Source organism: Oryza glaberrima, chromosome 11 (genome assembly GCF_000147395.1).
Source record: "Oryza glaberrima chromosome 11, OglaRS2, whole genome shotgun sequence".
NCBI classification, from domain to species: domain Eukaryota; kingdom Viridiplantae; phylum Streptophyta; class Magnoliopsida; order Poales; family Poaceae; genus Oryza; species Oryza glaberrima.
Window position 1 is genome coordinate 23,080,050 of NC_068336.1, and position 19,581 is coordinate 23,099,630.

Here is a 19,581-nt window from a genome sequence, read left to right on the forward strand (position 1 = left end):
ATAGGTTTTAGAAGTGCTAATAAATACTATGTTTGTATATTAAGTTTAGGTGTTCAGTACACATTAACTTTATATAAAGAAAAGATATGGTAAGTGAAACGGTTCGACCGAAGCGATCAGGATGCGAGATCCTACACAGCTTAATTTGGTCGTCGTTCTACATTCTTTTACCCTTTGTCCCCTGACCGACCTTCGTGGATCATGCATGGCTGCCACCCGCCGATAAATACCAACCGCAAGAAAAAAAAAACAGTTTTGCTAAAAAAAACTCCGCAAGAAAAAAAAAACGTGGGCAGAAAAAAAAAATCTCACGTGGGCTAGGCAGGCATCGAACCAGGGATATATCCATCGAACTTGGCATACGTTACGGCTAAAGTTAGGGGCATTTTTTATTAGTAATAGCACTTTTTTTTTATTACATATTACTTATACCCTAGTTATAAAGTAGTTGTATATCTCTTATACCCTATTTACATAATAATTACATGATAGTTACATGGTAGTTATATCGTATAAAATTAGGATTTGCAATTTTTTTTCACGAGCATGATATTACTTTTGAATTTGAAAGTTATTTTTTTCCTTCTACATGTTAGCCAATTTCTGGTCGTTTAATCAGCTTAGACACTAAGATTCGTGGTTTATACTTGTGTGGATTGTTTCCCTGTAACCGTTGATGATAAATCCTGTGGTTAAAATTTTTGAAAGTTCTGGACCTCAAAAATTGTCGACAGCTCACTATCTACTACCAAAAAAAATAGTTAAAAACAGTGCATGTAAAATTAATTAATAATGTGGCCTGTGGATTTATCAAAATAGTTAAGATTTCTAGAAATTGATGGTAAAAATAAAAATATTTGGCTTGGAACAAAACTAATATTTTAAAATGGATGAGTAGATTTATAGATTTACTCCCTCCATTCAAAATATAAGACCCGGCCACTATTAACGCAAAGACAAAAAAAATATTATCACCTTTTCGTTAGGATCACCCAAATAAATAAAATGCATGCACCCAATGGGAATAGAGTTATTGAGAATGGAGGATTGACAAATAATGAATTTTTGAGAGGGGGATGTATAAGTTTTTTCGATTACAGGACAAACACACACGCCACTGTACCGTCACACCTTCGCAAATACACCCCACAACATATGCTCAAAGATACGGAAACAAATGACATATATCCCTGATATCACTAAAATCCTATTGAAAGTACCAGTATTTGAACTCTAGTGAATGGAGTTATGCATCCACGATTCTATCACCATACCGCTAGCGAGTGGCATGCATGCATGTGGGACTTGTATTAATTAAGAAACATCGAAATAACTGATTGTGTCTTTATTTTGGGTGAGAGGATGTATTATTTTGTCTTCATTATTTGTTGTATGCCTAGGAATGATATATGTAACATCCACGACACAGTCGTGCATATGATGTTTTGTCCTTTAATTATAACTCGTTTTCGGCATCAAAGGGCGTTATTGTTTATGTAAATTTTGCATCTATCCGGTATCTCGCATTATAAATATATATATCAGTCAGTGCCATGGTATTTTCTTTCCCTAACACACCAAGACAACCACTCATATACACACTAGGACTGTAAGCACCTTTGAGTGACTGGATCGGTATATTATGAATTTAATAGTCACACTTTGTTGTCTATTACTAAAAGAATAGTTAGTCTTAAATTAATTGTAATTAGGTATATTATGAATTTAGAAGGATCCATGTTAAGTATAGTACTTAGACCTACAGAGTTAGATTATACCACAGGAAATCTAACCAGCGTAGAGGTACCGTAATCGACCATAGGAATCTAATTTATAGCTGAGATATGCTCAGTTTGCAGAGCTAGCTTAAAATTAATGTTGTCTAATAAGTTCGGCGTATAGAAACAAGTAAAGTCTTATTTCACTATTTTTCTGAGTCCGGTATGGTAGTTGGGTGGTGATGGTATATAGATTCAGAATTAGCTAGTGATACTACTTTAAAAAGGCATTTTTTTATGTGGCCAAACCCTATTTATTTATGCGGTTGGGGTGCCCGTCTGTCCGGAAAGGTATGTGAAAATAGCTATTTTCCATGTGGTTAGCGCACACGCATGCGAAAATCCAATTTTTGTATATGGGTGCTTATGTGAGACGCATGTAAAAATAAAATTCCCAAAAAAAATTGAAAAATTGAAAAACCGAAACCCTAGCTAGCTTGCCGCCCGCTGCCCATCCACATGGGTGAAATAGGACACCCCTGGCTAAGTAACCAACTAGGCCAGGGAAACCTTGATGCCAAGGGACAAGTGGATTCGCTGGGGTGATATCGGGGAGGACCCCTGGGCTTCCTGGCATAGCATGGTTTGGGATCTAACCTGTTGTAGGTCCGTGGGACCCCTCCTGTTGGCATATGATGACCCTGAGCCGCCGAGCCCCATCTCCCACCCTGCTCCTCCTCCCATTGGCAGCCACACCACCCGCCTCCCACCACCCACTCCCGCCCTTCAGCTTCTGTAGTTGGCGGCGGCCCACTCACCAAGTCCGATGCCACCTGCCGCCGGCAGCTCGCCGAGGGGAGGAAGTGAGATAGAGAAGAGGAGAGGAAGAGGTTATAGGAGGGGAGAGAAAGAGAGAGAGAGGAGGGGAGGTGAAAAAATTTGAAGTGGTGAGAGGGAAAAGAGAGAGGAGAAGAAGAAAAATATCTATTGAGGAGTGGAAGTATTTTTTGTATATGGATCTCTTAGGAGGTCCACATGGAAAAATAGACTCATTTTCACATGTGGTCCCTTAAGAGTTTTAACTGCGAAAATCGATTTTTGCATGCGGGCCTTAAGTAGCCATATATGAAACGCCGTCATTTATGGTCCTCCGCGGATGCAGATGGTCTGCATTGGTAGTTGGGCATTAGGCCATATCTGAGCCATCCAATAAGAAATGGACGCCTGTGATTCCTTTGAAAATTTTCTAATTAAAACAACAGCTTTTCCTCTCTTCTTGCGCACTTGGTGGAGTGGCCGTGCTCCAGCAGAGCCAAAGACGGAAACAGGCATTCATTGAGGTAGGCACTGCACGGGGCAGCGCCAAGGTTGAAGCCATGAGCGGGAGCGCCCGCCGAGGTTACAGAGTATTCATCGAGGCGACATTATCCGACCGGCGACGACGAGAGCTATACCGGCATCTCGCCTAAGAGCGTTCATCGACAGCAGGGTTGTCACCGATCTAGATCGAGCACAAAACAAGAAAACCAAGGAATGAAGCTGGGCAGCTAGTAGCAATCTTGGTCCTCTGTGCTTGTTGTCGGGAGCAAAAGAGAGGAAAGAAAAGGCTGAAGGAGGAAGAAGAAATCACAGCCGTTCCTGCAGATAGTGTGGTCTGGACGAGATTAGCGCTAATGCACAAAACAGTGCCTCTGCATCCCCCACCCTTAGCTCAGAACCATCCCGATTATGGTCTAAACAATGAATGAGAGTTCTTATATACATAAATTTTACGGTCCTCTCTAGAGGTACTATAAAAGGTACCAAAATTTTTAGCGTAAATTTTTGTATCTCCTATGTTATACCATTTACTTGGTATAACTCAGCTCATATCTTTTTTGGTTCACAGGGTTTGATACCAATCGAGTCTCATAGACTCGATTTTGACGTACATGTCAACGGCCCATTGCTGGAAAAGTCATCCTCTGAACAAAATGATGTTTAGAAATCCCCTTCTAACCTACAGCCTGAAGCAATAGTACCCCCTCGCTGTGATAAACTTTTCCTTTTTTTCCTTTGCTAGATCTGCTACTATCGTCATTACCATCTTCATTGTCTAGATAATTGATAATAACCTCGTTCTCTGCGTCCAAACTTACATATTAATATACATAAACAATGCATAAGGGCATAAACTTTAAAAATTATTTGATAAAGGTTATGAGTGTACGTACCCGGAAGATCATCAAAAGTGCTTTCTTCGTTGATATGTACATTAACAAAATTTGGTGCCTCACATGTTTCATCCATTTCCACTCCACAAGGATTCTTGTTGGGATCCTCGTATGACATTTTCAGGTTCCACCCAGTCATCCCATTAGGGTTAAATAAAGGATATGCCAAAGGATCATAACAACCATGGTATGCTTTGATATAGCTGGGCTTATCACCTTTGGCATGTACCAAGACATGTCTATCAAAAGTTCTTATTGGATCATCCCCCTCGAACCAGATAGCAGCAACCTGCGAGGGAGTGGGTGCATTATATCTTCGTTGGCAGGCGTTACATTGGTGTTGAACTCAATCAAGTAGTCATATAGATTAGGCATGGATCCGACTCTGTTAAAGGTCTATATATATGGGTTCGACGCTAAAATACCTATAATGACTCGAACAAGGTTGATATCAAGGTCATGAGACCTTCGAACTCTATGGGTTAGTGCATTAGCATATTTTGTATCATAAAGTTGCATATGGCGAGGCCCTTGAGAACCTGGAATCAAATTGTCCAGACGATGGTACAATGCACCGTGCACATGAAATGTATACACACCAGTACCCGCTGCAGTGCTGACTTTTTGGTCAAGGGTCACTCCAAGGCTCGTGAATGAGAATTGGGAGTTGAAGTACCGTATGTGATTTCTGAAATACTTTGCTTCATTTTGCACTTGGTGTAACGCCCTGCTTTTCGTGAGACATTAAAAACTAAATTAACAAAATCCTATTCGTGAAAAATTCATTCTTTGAGTGTGATTCTAAGTCGTGTTGTGGATCTCAATTCAAATCCATCCTTGTCCCCTCTCATCGACATCGAAAATCGCCACCTTGAAATTCCAGTTCCAAATCGAGTCTACAAAACAATCAAATTCTGAAATTCAACCTCTTCCTTGAATCATTGTAAAATACTTGTTCCAATTTCCGAAAGTATCAAATTCCCCTTTGAATCCCTTCCTTGAGTCCTCCTTGAACCTTTGGGTGCAAATGCCTAATCCAAATTCAAATTCCAAAATCCAAATACCTCCAAATTAGTTTTCTCTATAAAAGTCTATTATGCGTCCTCCTACTCCCTTGGGCCGTTTTCCCCTTACCAGCCCATCTCCCCACCTCTCTCTCCCTTCCTCCTGGGCCACATCGCTCCTGGCCCATTTTTAGCCCGGCGGCCCGTGCTCCCCCCGTCATGTTGTAGCACGCGTAATTTTATTGTAGTTATTTAAAAACTTTTTCATTTAAAAAGTTGGGGTTAATTTGGTTCTTAATTGTTTTTGTTCCATTGAGATCTCAAATCCTCTCCTAGAAATTTCCTTCAAATTCCTGTGAAACCCTAGTCCAAATTCAAATTCAAATCCCTTCAAAATCTACTCAAAATTCAACTCTACAAAACTCTGGAAAAAGGTGAAAGTTCACTATTCAACTGGGCCGCCCTCCCCTATCTTTTTCCTCGGCCCAGCTCCCCTCCACCCCTCCTCTCTTCTCTCTTTCCCTAAGCAGGCCGGCCCACAGCCTTCTTCCTGCACCAGCCCAGCCCAGCCCCTCACTGCTCATCATCTTCCTCCCCAGACCAGCCACAAGCATGCACTCAAGGTGTTCGACAGAATGCCGACCCAAGACGCCGCACCGTTTTCGTGTCGTGGCAGCGCCGCGTCGCACCGAGCCGCCCTCCCGTGCACCCCGCAACGTGCCAGTGCCACGTCGCGCCACCCCGCGCCAAGCCACGCCACGGCTGCGTCGCGCCAAACCCCGCGGAAACCACCGCGACCTCGCACCGGTTCCCCCTCCGGGAGACACAGAGCCACGTCGCCTCGCGTCACCCCGTCCCTTCGCCGTCCATCCGTCGCCATCCTGTCGCCCATCGCGTCGACGCCAACGGATAACGGCCGCCACCTCGCCCTCCATCACCCCTAGCCCTAGGCCGAGTCATCCTCGGATTACCCTTATCCGTTCGCCATTGCTTCGTAAGGAAGGAGCTTATCCGATAAGCCTTGTTTCTCACTCGCATCGATCTGCCACGCCACCCCTCGTCATCCCCGTTCCATCGCCATGTCGCGTCGCCACCACCGCTGACGCCGCGCCGTCCCATCCCGAGCTCTCGCGGACGCGCGTCCCTTCGCTGTCGCCTCGTCGTCTTGTCGCCGTCTCCTCCCGGGAAGCCGCCGAGCCGCGTCTCTCCCTCTCTCTCGCGTCGAGTCACCACCGTCGCTCGCGTCACCCCTCTCTAGCCCTACCGCCCCAAATCCCGGCCATAGCCATCGTCGGCCGTGCGTCACCCACGTCTCGCCGCCGTTCCCTCTCTCCGCGCGTCACTTCGTGTCGCGTCGCCGTCGTTTCGCCGTCGCATTGCCACTGGTGCATGACGCCACTCCGTCCTGTCGCCATCCTCTCCGCCCCGGAATCCCGCCCTAGCAGCTAACCGTCTACCCCCAGAATGCCGCGCCTAGACTGCCAGCTCGCCACCGCGTCGCCCGCCTATAAAAGGAGGCAAACCCGACCTCCAATTCCTTCACACCATCGCCATCAATCTCTTCTCTCTCTCCTCTTTCCCTGTCTCGTTTTGCTCTCTGTTGCCGTCAGCCAGAGCCACCGCGCTCCACCTTCTAGCGCCGCCTTCGCCGGCGGAGCTCCGCCGGGAGCCGCCGCCGCCTTCCTCGGCCGCCGGTCGCCTCGCCGCGTCCCGCCGCCGCGGCGCGTCGTCGTGTTGCACCAAGCCGGCCGAAGCAGAACGAGGAGGAAGAAGAAGCCGAGCCGAGCCGAGTCTTCCAAGCACCGCCGCCGTCACCGGAGCTCCGCCCGAGGTCGCCGCCGCCTCCCCGGCTGCCGGGCGCCGAGCCGGACCTCGCCGTCGCGACGCGCCCTCAGGCCGAGCCGAGCAGACCGCGAGGAAGAGGAGGAAGAAGGCTTCCCCTCCTCAAGCCGCTGACAACCCGGGCCCGCGCTCCTTTTTCCTTCAATAGCCGCCGACAGGTGGGCCCCCTCTGTTTCCATCCAAAAAACAGAATATTCCAACGGAATATTCCCTCGCCGTTTAAATAAATAAAATTCCAGAAAATCAATTTATCCTTTGAAAATCCATAGAAATTCGACCGTAACTCCGATTGACCCCGTTCAAGTTCCTAAATTTTTCTAAAATTGAGATCTACACAGTGGCACTGTTGTTTCTTTGATTTGAGTTAGTTTTATTGCCTTTTCTTAATTAGTTTTGTTTTTTGCATTTAGAGCCCGGGTACGAGGAAGCTCCGGACGCCGCTTTCGAGGGAGAAGACCCCAACCAGTGCAAGGCAAGCCTCTTTGATCACATTGCCCCTATATTTTTCAATGATATGTTGTTTGCAAAGATGCATTGCTTAGTATACACGAATAACATGTTTAGGCTTCGGATTGTTTATACAACCGACAGACCGACCTAGTAGTCGCACTTATATTTCATAGGTTGATGTTTCCATACCTTTGATAGCTCCACAAATATTTGCGCCGGTATCGTTACATGATTACCGAGGTAGTATCGCTTAGCCATGCTTACGTTGTTCACCGTGTGGGAAACTGGGGTTATTCCAAATACTTGCTTAAAAATCCGGTACGTTGTACCGAGGAGTTGTGAAATAAAATGTGTTGTGAAAATGGTGATGATGCGGAGTCAAGCCTTTGTGGTTTGGCTACGTATTATCGTTAAGGACCGATTCCTTTGGGAAGTCCATCCGAACACGTTACAGTGCGACCACACGGGTATTTATGGGATGCCTCTGGCTAAGTAAATTGTTATCACATGGGGATTGGTGTGCCAATGGTTGTGGAATGCCGAGGATGAGGAGACGAAGTGTTACACATTTATTGCCCATCATGGGTGTCTTTTTGCCTCTATTGTGGCGTGGTATCAGTAGGAGTATGAGGCATCCTCGGTATTTCCTGAGTGGATGACGGCTGTCTTTGCCTGATACTTGGCTATGGATCTTAGCCCAACTAGGTGGCATGCGATTTTCATGGGTTAGCTTTGGAAAGGCCTTATCACGAACTTCCGTTACCGACGGGTAAATGGTGTAAGTTTCGTGTCGTGTGGGTAAAGCGTGCAACCTCTGCAGAGATTAATGAACTGTTCGAACAGCTGTGCCCACGGTCAAGGGCGAGTGTAAGGTGTTTCTCATAGCGTAGATTTGTTTGACAAATGTTTGTGAAGAAGTGATTACTGGGAAGGGTAACATTACCAGAGTCCGCCTGTGTGGCAGACGACTAACCTGTGTGGTTAGGAACGGGTCTGTGTGACCTGGGGTGTCGTCCGACACCGAGGTGTTGTTAGGGCCGTGATGGCGTTGTTGTACTGAGATATTTGTGTGGACTATGCGTTGTTGTGAAAGTGAGAAGAAACTAATAGAGGAAACAAGTTAATTGTTGTTCGTTAATCGTGACAAGTTCTTGCAAAGCAACTTGTGGAATGGGTCGAGGCGTGAGCCTCCTCCCGACAACTAAAACTTGACTCACTCACTAGGAGTTTTGTGAAATAAATCATTTTGCCAAAATGGCAGCTTTCGCAAATAAAACTGTAGCCTCCTTGTTAAACCGACATGTCATTCTTTTCCCCGGCTTGTTGAGTACGTTAAGTACTCACCCTTGCCCCTTATAATAATATATAGAGTATGAAGATGAAGACATCGACCCGACCGACGAGGAGTATCTCTAGGAGCAAGCCGAGTATGAAGACTTCTAGATGTTTCGTGCCTAGCCCCAAGTCTCGCCTGTCGAATAAGTTAGCTGCCTAGGTTCTTTGCCTAGTGCGTAGTTTCTTTGTCGCTTAGTTTCTCCGCGCTGTTCGCTTCTGCGCCGTCGCTTTTATGGTTTTCTATAATGTTGTGTTGCTCATCTATGGGCCTGTCCATGATGGCAACTTATGTAAGGACTACTACCCAGCGATGTAATAAAGCAGTTTACTTTGATTCCACATTTATTCTGTGTGTACCAGCTAGTGTATCCTGAGACTGGTACTATATCACAGGTAATGCATAACACTCCGGTGTGAGTTAGCTGAGTTTATGGCTAATGAATGTCAGGGCGTTACACATGTGCCGTGCACATGCCGAAGCAGAGGCAGTGCCCACCTCACACTCGCTCTCTCTCTCGCTGCCGCCACTGCCGTTCAAACCCGCACCACCACCGTTGCTTCCCGCGTGCACCGGTCGTTTCTAACCGGAAGGACGCCGGGCGTCACCCCTCTACCCGCTGCCTACGCTGATGACCGCCTTGCCCTCGCTCGACGCCAAACCGGCTACCACCTTCTTTTGCCGTCAGCACCGCCGTCATCCCGAGCGCTGCCGCTCAACGCCGCAAGCCTCCAAAACCGCGAGACAGAGCTCGCACTCCCATCCCTCTTCCTTTCAAAATAGCAAGGAACCGAGCCCCTTTCCTCCCTCCCATTTTTCCTTTTTCCTTTTTCCCTTCCTGGACTAGCGATCTGCTCCGCCGTTGGCGCCTACCGCCGGAGACCGCGCGTCTGCCACCGCCTTCCTTGACCGCGCCCGTGCTCCTTCCTTCTCCTCGAAGGAAAAAATATTACTAGAAACTAGATCATAAAAGTATTACTTGGACTAAATATGTGTTTAATTGACTTAATAAACTAGAAACTCAATTTGTTTACCGTTGTAAGTTGTAACGCACAGGCTCTTGGCTAGTGAAGGAAAAGAAAACGGAAGTAATCAAAATAATATTAGAGGCCTAGAATGAAAATACTATGTATTTTTTTCTCATGATACTTTCAAAACAATAATAATATTTGAAATTTATTTTTAAATTTCTTTCATTTTGGACATGTACAAGTCAAAAGCTTTGATGCATTAATATATTTTAAAATCTCTAAGCTGGATGCATGAGACCACACTACTACAAGGATTTTTCCGTGCGGTCAAAAGGGCACTTTCCGTGCAGAGGTCTTGCCCGTCTACACCTATGTGTCTAGGAAAATCAATATTTTAGCGTACGGGCGGAACAACCAAATAGGATAATCGATTATCCCGTGTAGTTGTGTTAAGTCGACTGCATGGGATAATCAATTATCCCATGCGGTCCAGTTATAGAGACCGCAAGGGATAAGCCATTATCCCCCCGTGCGGTCGCGTTATAACGACGACATGGGATAATGTATTATCCTAGTCGGTTAGCATGTGCTAGGGCGACCGCACGGGATAATAGATTCGTGCAGCCACCCTAGCACATGCTAGCCGTTTGGAAAGATGTACGCTTTTTTTGTGTGTTTTTTTTTTCAATTGTAACATTACATATAAATTATACGAGCTCAATTAGAAATATCGAAATATCTAATTACATAGCATATGTACATGTCTAGTATTCGTAATATTACAAGTTTCTCCCTTCGAAATATATCTTTTTTAGTCTAGAGCATGATCCCTCTTCCACTCCCTGTACAATGTGCAACAAAATATCATTCAGGTCTTGCATCATCTTTTCGTTCTTGCAATCAAAGCGTGGACAAAAAATGTCCCTCCGGTTCTCCCTCAAAGCATGTGCCTTTGCCTGCACCGTAAATTTGGATGCTTCCTTCAAGAACGCCGGATGAGCACTTTTTGTGTGTTGTACATCCATGCCCGATCCATCTCCTACAAAACATCTTTCATGAGTCGAATTATACTATATTTAATCATATGAAAAAACAATACAACTTAAACAGACATTATATTACTCTTCATGGTCTAGTGATTCCAATGACATTAATACAAAAAATTACAAATCACCTAGAATTACTAGATTTCAAAAACGAGTATATTCGTCACATTCAACTAGAAAATTTTGAAATAAACGGAGGAAACTAAGCAAATAGTAAATTAAAGTTCTACGGACAATTTAAACATGCGTACAATATTTTTAATCATTAATAAAAAATTGTCCATTTCTAAAAATGAAAAAGTTCTTCCCTTTATCCAATGACAAATAAATTTAATGGAGGCAAACCTAACAAGGAATTAGAGTACTAAATACTTTTAAAAACATGTAATGAAAACAATATATATTAGCTCAAAATTCACAAAAATTGCCTACACTACTCCATTTATAAAAGTGCAAATTTCTTCGCATTGCACCAATAAAAACTGACAAAAGTGAAAGCAAATGAAAGAGGAGGACAAGCTTTACAGACAAGCTTTACACCTTTTTATATGGATCCCAATCAAAAATTTGAGGTCGAAAACATTTCACACTAATTTGCGTAAGTTCAGGAGAGAGAAAACGCCGGGCTAAATGGAGTAGGGTCGGGCTGGGGCTATATAGCCCATGCATCATCGCGTGCGGTCGGGTTATGCAGCCCGCACTGGATTATCCCGTGCGGGCGTCTTAACTGGACCGCATAGGATAATAGGATTATCCTGTGCGGTTGTGTTAAGATGTCCGCACAAGATAATGCATCTTCCCGTGCGGGCGCCGGCCCAGTGCCGGTCTCCCGGTTTTTCCAGGCAGCACCACTTATGGCCCGCCTGGAATCTATGGCCAGGAAAGTGAATTCTGTAGTAATGCCATATGTACAGATTTATTTTCGTAAAATACTTTACTCCATCCATTTTAAATAATTAACTGACAACAGAACTATTCATATTTTAAACTTTTAACGTCCTTTTTTCTAAGAAAATTACAAATACTTAAAAAGATGCCATATATATATATATTCATAGTGTATTGCATCTTAAACACACGCATGGAATTTTGTTTGGCATAAGTTATCCATTTAAGAGCTAATAGTGGTCTAAACGAAACATCTACTTGTCAACACTAACAGTAGTTAGTGCTTGTTGAAACTCGTTTGAGACATCCTCTATTTGATGTTCCCGGCTAGATATTTCACCATTTTGAAGATGTTCACATCAGGATAGCTGCATAGCCGTGGATGGCACGGCATTCGTGTGTTGCGAACTTGCGATGTTGTCCAAATCGAATACGAACAAGTTTGGTTGAGCGCAGCGCTGTCGAGGAACGAATGCGTCGTCAAGGAACGAATCACGTCCACACAAACAAATTCTGGAAGCATCAACAGCACAAAGAACCAAAAATGATTTTTGAACGAGAATATTGAACTGTAGACCGTCCATGTGCTAAAGCTTGTCAGTTTCGAAGTCGCCTGAGGCAAGTCGGACATCAGTGCAGAAAATCCCTGTCTGGTTTCGGCTGAAAAGTACAGAGCTGGACAAAACGTAGGCTGTGTTTAGTTCCAACTAAAATTAAGTTTGGTTAAAACTAGAACGATATGATAATAAAGTTAGAAGTTTATGTGAGTAGAAAAGTTTTGATGTGATGAAAAAATTAAAAGTTTAAAGAAAAGGTTGGGAACTAGCAAGGTCGTAGACTCGAGGAATCAAGTATGGACATGCCGCAACAACCTTGTCGAGTTCAAACAGCGACGGGCAACGGTGGGTGACTGACGTGAAAAGTTGAGTCGCTGGCAAGTTTGACCGACTAGTCCTGGTCTTCGTTCCGACGGTGGTAGTGGTCAAGCTGAGATAAGGCTTGACGATGGCAGCTGCAAATGCAAGTGGTGGATGTGAGGACGCCGTAATATCGTTTTTAAACCCCTGAGGCCTGAGCCAGCGGAGCATCCATCTCAAAGTTTACATTTCACACACCACATACCTAGCGAAACAAAGCAGAATTTCCCATCCTGTGCGCTCCAGCCGAGCAGAGGTGTGCTGTTTTCTCATGCCAGATTAGTACTGTAACATCTCTTTTGGCTTTTTCACTCCCTGCCAGGGTTTAGTTAGTATTAAAATTAGTAGTTGCGAATGAGCTGTGAACGTTTTCAGAAAGTTGCACCTTTGCGCCTTAAATTACTTCTACCTGTTATTAGCACACTTCCATTTGAAACATGGTAAGGGGCCAGGGACTTCGTTAGGATTGTAAGCTTGTTACGGTTGGAGGGTTTGGCTGATTGTAAACCGACGTTTATGCTTTACATTTTGCAGGTACGTAGGTCCTTATGTCTGTCAACCAACCGGTGAAACTCACCATGCTTATGCTATTATCACTGTTGTTGTTGTCTTACGGAGTTAGCAGCATTCAATGCGCAACGGTGCCTGCGAACAACACGGACATGCTCTCGTTGCTCGATTTTAGGGCCATCGCCAACGATCCAACAGGAGCCTTGAGCTCGTGGAACAGCAGCATCCACTACTGTAGTTGGAGGGGCGTCATCTGCAAACCCAAGAACCGAGGGCGAGTCACCGCGCTGAACCTCGCCGGCTATGGCTTATCAGGCCCAATCGCCACCTCTGTTGGAAATTTAACGCTCCTGCATGCACTTGATCTGTCCAGTAATCAATTTTCTGGCAAGATACCTAATCTCAACAATCTCCAGAAAATGCAATACCTTAATCTTAGCTCCAATTCTTTAGACGGGCCTATTCCTGATAGCCTGACAAACTGTTCCAACTTGAAGATAATAGACTTCTATAGCAACTCTCTGCAAGGTGAAATTCCCCTAAGATTAGACCTCCTCCCAAATCTATTGCAGTTAATCCTTTCTTCTAACGAACTCACCGGAGTCATCCCTTCAATCCTAAGCAATATCACTGGCGTACAAAAGCTAGGTCTTGCACACAATAATCTACAGGGAAGCATTCCACAAGAGCTTGGGAATTTGCCAAATTTATCGGCCTTACTCTTGGGGGGGAATAAGCTATCAGGTGAGATCCCGCAGAGCCTTTTTAATCTCTCTTCCCTTCAAATACTCGGATTGGAACTTAATTTGCTGGGAGGGTCACTGCCATCAAATATTGGCGATGCCTTTCCTAATATCCAACAGATTTTGCTGGCTGGCAACAAATTCGAAGGCCACATCCCTTCTTCTTTGGGCAATGCTTCATCGCTCACACTGATAGAATTTTCAAGTAACAATTTCTCTGGTCAAATCCCTAGTTCGTTCGGCAAGCTACGAAACCTGAAACTTTTAAACCTTGAAATGAATAGTTTGGAAGCCAATGATAGCCAAAGCTGGGACTTCGTTCCTGCGATAACAAACTGTAGTAGTCTAGAAATGCTCATACTATATGTTAATAAGTTAAGTGGATATATACCAAATTCGATAGGTAACTTATCTAGCGTCCTTCAAATCCTCAGTTTCGGTGAAAACATGATTTCAGGGGTGGTTCCCCCAAGCATAGGGAATCTTCAATCCTTAATTGAGCTGTCACTAGGTCGGAACAATTTAAATGGTACAATCAAAGAATGGGTTGGGAAGCTAACAAAATTACAAATTCTTAATCTCCAAGTAAATAGCTTCACTGGGACGATTCCATCATCTATTGGAAATCTTACTCAGGTGACTAAGATCTTTTTTGGGAGCAATGAATTTGATGGTCCCATACCATCAACCATTGGAAATCTTCAACGGCCCACCCTGTTGGATCTTAGCCAAAACAATCTCGAAAGTAACATACCTCTAGAGATAACATATCTTGACGAACTCGTCATCCTAGATCTTTCTTCAAACAAGCTTAGTGGGGCAATTCCAGATGGTTGGGGCAAATTTCAAAGCATACAAACCCTCCGAATGGACCAAAACTTCCTCACGGGAAACATTCCGAATTCTTTTGGTAAACTAAAGAGCTTGAGTACACTTAATCTTTCCCATAACATATTGTCGGGAGCCATTCCAATAGCCCTAACTGATCTGCAATATAGCACAATAGATCTTTCGTTCAATCGTCTTCAGGGAAAAATACCAGCAGATGGAATATTCGAAAATACAACAGCTGTATTTCTTGATGGCAATCGGGGACTCTGTGGAGGAGCAACGGGATTCCATATGCCTTCATGCCCACACGTTTCTGGGAGAACCAAAAGATCATATTATTTGATTAGAGTGTTGATTCCAATATTTGGCTTCATGTCACTCGTACTGTTAGTCTTTTTATTCCTTTTGAAGAAGAGATCAAGAAAACCATACCTATCATCACAAGCTTTTGGCCAAAACTTTCCCATAGTTTCCTACAATGATCTAGCTCAATGTACAGGGAATTTTTCAGAATCTAACTTGATTGGGAAAGGAAGTTGTGGTTCAGTATATAGAGGTAAGTTGAAGGAACCTAATATGGAAGTGGCAGTGAAGGTTTTTGATCTTGAGATGCGAGGTGCGGAGAGAAGCTTCATGTCCGAATGTGAGACACTGAGGAGCATTCAACATCGGAATCTTCTTTCTATTGTAACTGCATGCTCAACGGTAGACAATACGGGCAATCTTTTCAAAGCTTTGGTTTATGAGTTCATGCCTAATGGGAACTTGGACACTTGGCTGCATCACAAACAGGACGGAAAAGGTCCTAATCGTCTAGATTTAAATCGAAGAATAAGCATAGCTGTAAACATAGCTGACGTATTGGATTATTTACACCACGACTGCGGAAGACCTACCGTGCACTGTGATTTAAAACCAAGCAACATCCTGCTGAACGACGAGATGACCGCTGTTTTGGGGGACTTTGGCATTGCAAAATTCTATGCAGATTCTGGGGGCTCAGTCAGTTCAGTCGGCGTGAAAGGGACCATTGGATATATTGCACCAGGTAAATTTGCATTTCATTTATTCTAAAATATACTCAGCAGTATTTGAATGTATAGATACTCTTATAATTAATTGTAATCCCTTACACCTGAACCTGTACGATTGTAGCTTAAATTTACACAAAATATAAAACTGCAACTTTAATTTTCTTTGCTTTATTTTATATAGATTAATCTAGCTGTGTTTTGACGCTTCTCCGGATCAGGATTTTTTTTTCATATTAGTTGGGATCGACAAAATAGTTTAAGGGAGTAGCTTAATGAACTCTTTTCTATCTAAATAATTGGCTAGAGGTTAGAGCATCCTTTGTTTTACTTGAAGAAAGGATTAACATACATATAAGATATTTGTAAGGACAGAGAAATTTTAAGACCTAAAAGTTAATTTGTAAGTGCTCTGTTACCAAAAATTGCATCTTTTATGGACCAAAATTGCGGTACGTACTACGTAATGTGCAATTGTACTTCATTTTGACAATATAGAGTTATTTGTAAGTGCTCTGTTACAAAAAATTGCATCTTTTATGGACAAAAATTGCGGTACGTACTACGTAATGTGCAATTGTACTTCATTTTGACAATATAGAGTTCTACTTCAATCTTTATATCTATGTTTTAATAATTTTACATTTATTATTTGTAATTTCTATGAGTTGTGAGTTTGTTTTATATTTAGGTTAGAATAATTTATTTGTCAACCATTATTATAAAAAAATAGACTTTATTTTAAAAGGTAATAACTGGGAGAGAGATGAGGGTCATTAGATTAATTGTTATCTAACTATTAGAAAAAGTGAATTAGTTTTTTAAAAGAAATAGTTACTCTGTTTTAAATTACTCATCATTCTAGCTATGTTCTAAGTTAAATATTTCTATATTTGACCATCTATTTCTAAAAATTTGTATAGTTTAGAACATGCAAGTTATATATTATTAAACCATTTCTTATTATATGAATGTAGAGATATAAATATTATAATGTTAAACTATACAAATTTTTTAAAATTGATGATCAATAAATGGTTGATTTAGGACAAAACAACAACGTAAATAATTTGAATAGAGGGAGTACGTGAAATCTAGATGCTTCCATTTTTTAAAGAAGTAAAAGGAGCACTACCTAATGCCTCAGGCTACGTACTAGACTCCCGTAATCTCCACCCTTCCCCCTCCTCGAAATACTAAACGCATTCTTCCGTAGTGCTTAATAGCTATTTTATTTGTACCTAAGGGTAAGTGCTATGGTAGATATGACTACCACCTCCAAATTTATCTATATCTCTATTAATACTCTCACACCCTTTTTGAGGTTTATGTGGAGGTTGCCTAGCTCTTGATTTAGGGGTGTCTCATTATCTCTCTCCTCACTTCTCTCCTCCACCTCATCTGACACTCTTAGGGGCAGCATATGGAGCATTATACTACTTGTCCTCAATAGTACTTTATCCATCTCAAAATAAGTGCGGTTAGCATTCCAAAAACAAATTAGCAAGTAAGCAAAATAACCTAGATATCCTTCATTTCACTACTACAAAACAAGTGTTTCCTAGTGGCTAAAACTGGTTTTAACTGGCGGCCTACGCCGCCGCCAGCGATCAAAGGCCAAAAAGCCGTCCGCCAGCTAAAATCAATTTTCGCTAGCGGCCAAGCTAAGGAGGCCGCTAGTGAAAAAGCGATTTTCGCTGACAAACGCTAAAGAGACCCGCTAGTTAAAATATTTTTGGGAGCAAAAAAAAAATGAAAATCAGGATCCAAATCCCCCCAAATCCCTAATCACAATACTCAATCACAGTCCCCAAATCACCATGGACGCCGATGTCGTCCCTTGCCTACCGTCGCCCGGCCGGATGAAGCTCGAGCTAGTCCTTGTCGACATAATACTTGGGGTTGATGGAGAAGACAATGGAGTGGCTCTCATCGATAGGGGTCGTCGACCTTGGATCGTTCCTCCTCGGTCTTTTCCTTGGGGCAGCGACAAACTCTACCTCCATAAGGACCCGCTCGAGCTTGAGGATACGGAGGCAGCACTTGGAAAGTGCGTTGAGGAGGCCAACCACTACCTTGGGCCCCTTTCTGCTTGCGCTGCTTGTGCCGACGCTGAGGTCGAGGTCGCCACTGCTGTCACCGAGTCACAACCCTAGCCGTTGGATCCATCCCCTACACCGTCATCGCCCGTCTCTTTCACAGCCGCCGGATCCGCGCCACCGTGACTTGCCGCTGCCGGATCTGCACCCCCGCGACCCGTTGCTGTAAGATTCATGCCCCCCTCCGGCCAGATCTGGGAGAGGGAGGGGAGGGCTGGGTCGCTGTCGCCGCTCCCTGCAACATGGCCGCATAGTCGTCGAGGCCCCCTGCACGCTGGACTAGACCGTGCCGCCGCTTCCCCTGCGCGCTGCCATCGAGCTCCGCCACGCGCTGCCGCTTGGCCAAGCCGTACCACCGCTAAGATATGGGGAGCCAAGAAATTTTGAGAGAGAGAGAGAGAAGTCGTGTTGTTGCTGAGATATCGAGAGAAGGAAGAGAGGGGTTGGATATGGGGCGCCGAGGAAAAAAAGAGGGAGCTGAAAAATTGACTTTCGCGTGCACTGTTTATTCTCCTAAAATTTTCGTTGGTGGTGGCTTAGGTGGGCCGCCAACAAAAATTGATTTTTGCTGGCGGTGGCTTAGGTGGGCTTCTAGCGAAAAGGGTGCATCTTTGCTGGCAGCCCTCTTAACCTCGCCATCGGCAAAGATCCATTTTCACTGGCGGTTCTTAGCCTCTCACCCCTCGTTACATTTTCTTTGGCGGTGATCGTGTATGGCCGCCAGAGAAAAAAATAGGTTGACATCACAAAAAATCAATTTTGTACTAGTGTGTAATTGGTGATGATTGGGGTAATTAAAATGGGGAGAAATTTGCATGATGGGTGGTTGGAGGAAAAAGTTGTACTTAAGAGGTGCCCTTATTTAGGATAAAATTTGAATCCGATAATTGTTTGGAATGGAGGGAGTACATGTACTATTAAGTTGTTGAACATTGTAAAATATGATTTTTAATAAGGAAAACCAGCCACTTATTTCAAGAACAGAGGGGAAAATTAAACTACCTCTATACTTTTTCATGTATGTCCCTCTCAAGAGTATGCACGCGGCGGCAATGTATCAACTTCCGGAGATGTTTACGGTTTTGGGATATTGCTACTGGAGATGATAATAGGGAAAAGACCAACTGATCCAGTCTTCAAGGATGGACTCGAAATCGTCAATTTTGTGGAATCAAACTTTCCGCATAAAATATTCGATGTCGTTGATGCTGATCTGGTAGAAGACTGCAAGGAGTTCTCTCAAGCAATAGAGGTAACAACAGAAGTGGAAAATGTTGTCGACCACTGCCTGATATCTCTGCTAGAGTTGGCACTATGTTGTGCGCGCCCGTCGCCCAGTGAACGACCGAACATGAAACAGGTAGCCAGCAAAATGCATGCAATTGAGACGTCATACCTTGCATGGAAATCAAAGAAGTAGCCAGGGTCCACGTCCATTTGATGTCGTTCTGGAAACATGGCATGTGTGAGTTGAATTTGTTGCTTCGTGTGTGTGTACACACACACTAGCAAATATGCCCGTGCTTTGCAACGGGATCTAGTAAGAGGGGTTAAACGTTTCGTTGCACTCTATTATTGTATGTTTTCAGTTTTTTTAGTGCTACAAAAGGATAATAAAGGTAAAAGGCATCTACAATGGAAAAGAAACATGCACCTTGTAGTATCGAAATAAAATCTGTAGTGGAATATGTTCGAATTTTAGAAATAATTTAATATTTAAGGAAATAATAATTATTTTGACCTGAAACAATCTACTGAATCTACTGAGTGATTAAATAATTGATCATAATTTCCTAGCAATTTTAAATTGCTTAAAATAGTGCCAAGCAAATTTCTGTAAATTTTAAAAAAATTAAATCAGTTGCTTTGAAAAATAAACTGATTAGGGCCCTAGTAAGTTTTGGGGACAACTTGAGGGACCAAAACTGAACTTGTCCGTGCGAAGCGTACACGTGGCCCAATTGCGTGGCGGCCCGGGAACGTTA

The 19,581-nt window shown here is 43.5% G+C and overlaps 1 protein-coding gene across 4 annotated transcripts; it reads left to right on the forward strand.

The window, feature by feature from the left end:
- Positions 1-5,966: 5,966 nt before the first annotated feature.
- LOC127754147 (probable LRR receptor-like serine/threonine-protein kinase At3g47570) lies at positions 5,967-19,237 on the forward strand. Of its 4 annotated transcripts, XM_052279623.1 has the most exons (4): positions 5,967-6,935; positions 7,188-7,249; positions 12,917-15,514; positions 18,631-19,237. In XM_052279623.1, exons 3-4 carry the CDS (start codon positions 12,931-12,933, stop codon positions 19,014-19,016), a joined length of 2,970 nt encoding a protein of 989 aa, XP_052135583.1. In that variant the 5' UTR covers positions 5,967-6,935; positions 7,188-7,249; positions 12,917-12,930; the 3' UTR covers positions 19,017-19,237. The 4 variants fall into 4 exon arrangements, with proteins under 4 accessions (XP_052135583.1, XP_052135584.1, XP_052135585.1 ...); XM_052279624.1 differs by lacking the exons at positions 5,967-6,935; positions 7,188-7,249 and adding an exon at positions 10,872-12,638; XM_052279625.1 differs by lacking the exons at positions 5,967-6,935; positions 7,188-7,249 and adding an exon at positions 10,873-12,638 and having other exon boundaries at positions 13,001-15,514.
- Positions 19,238-19,581: the final 344 nt, after the last annotated feature.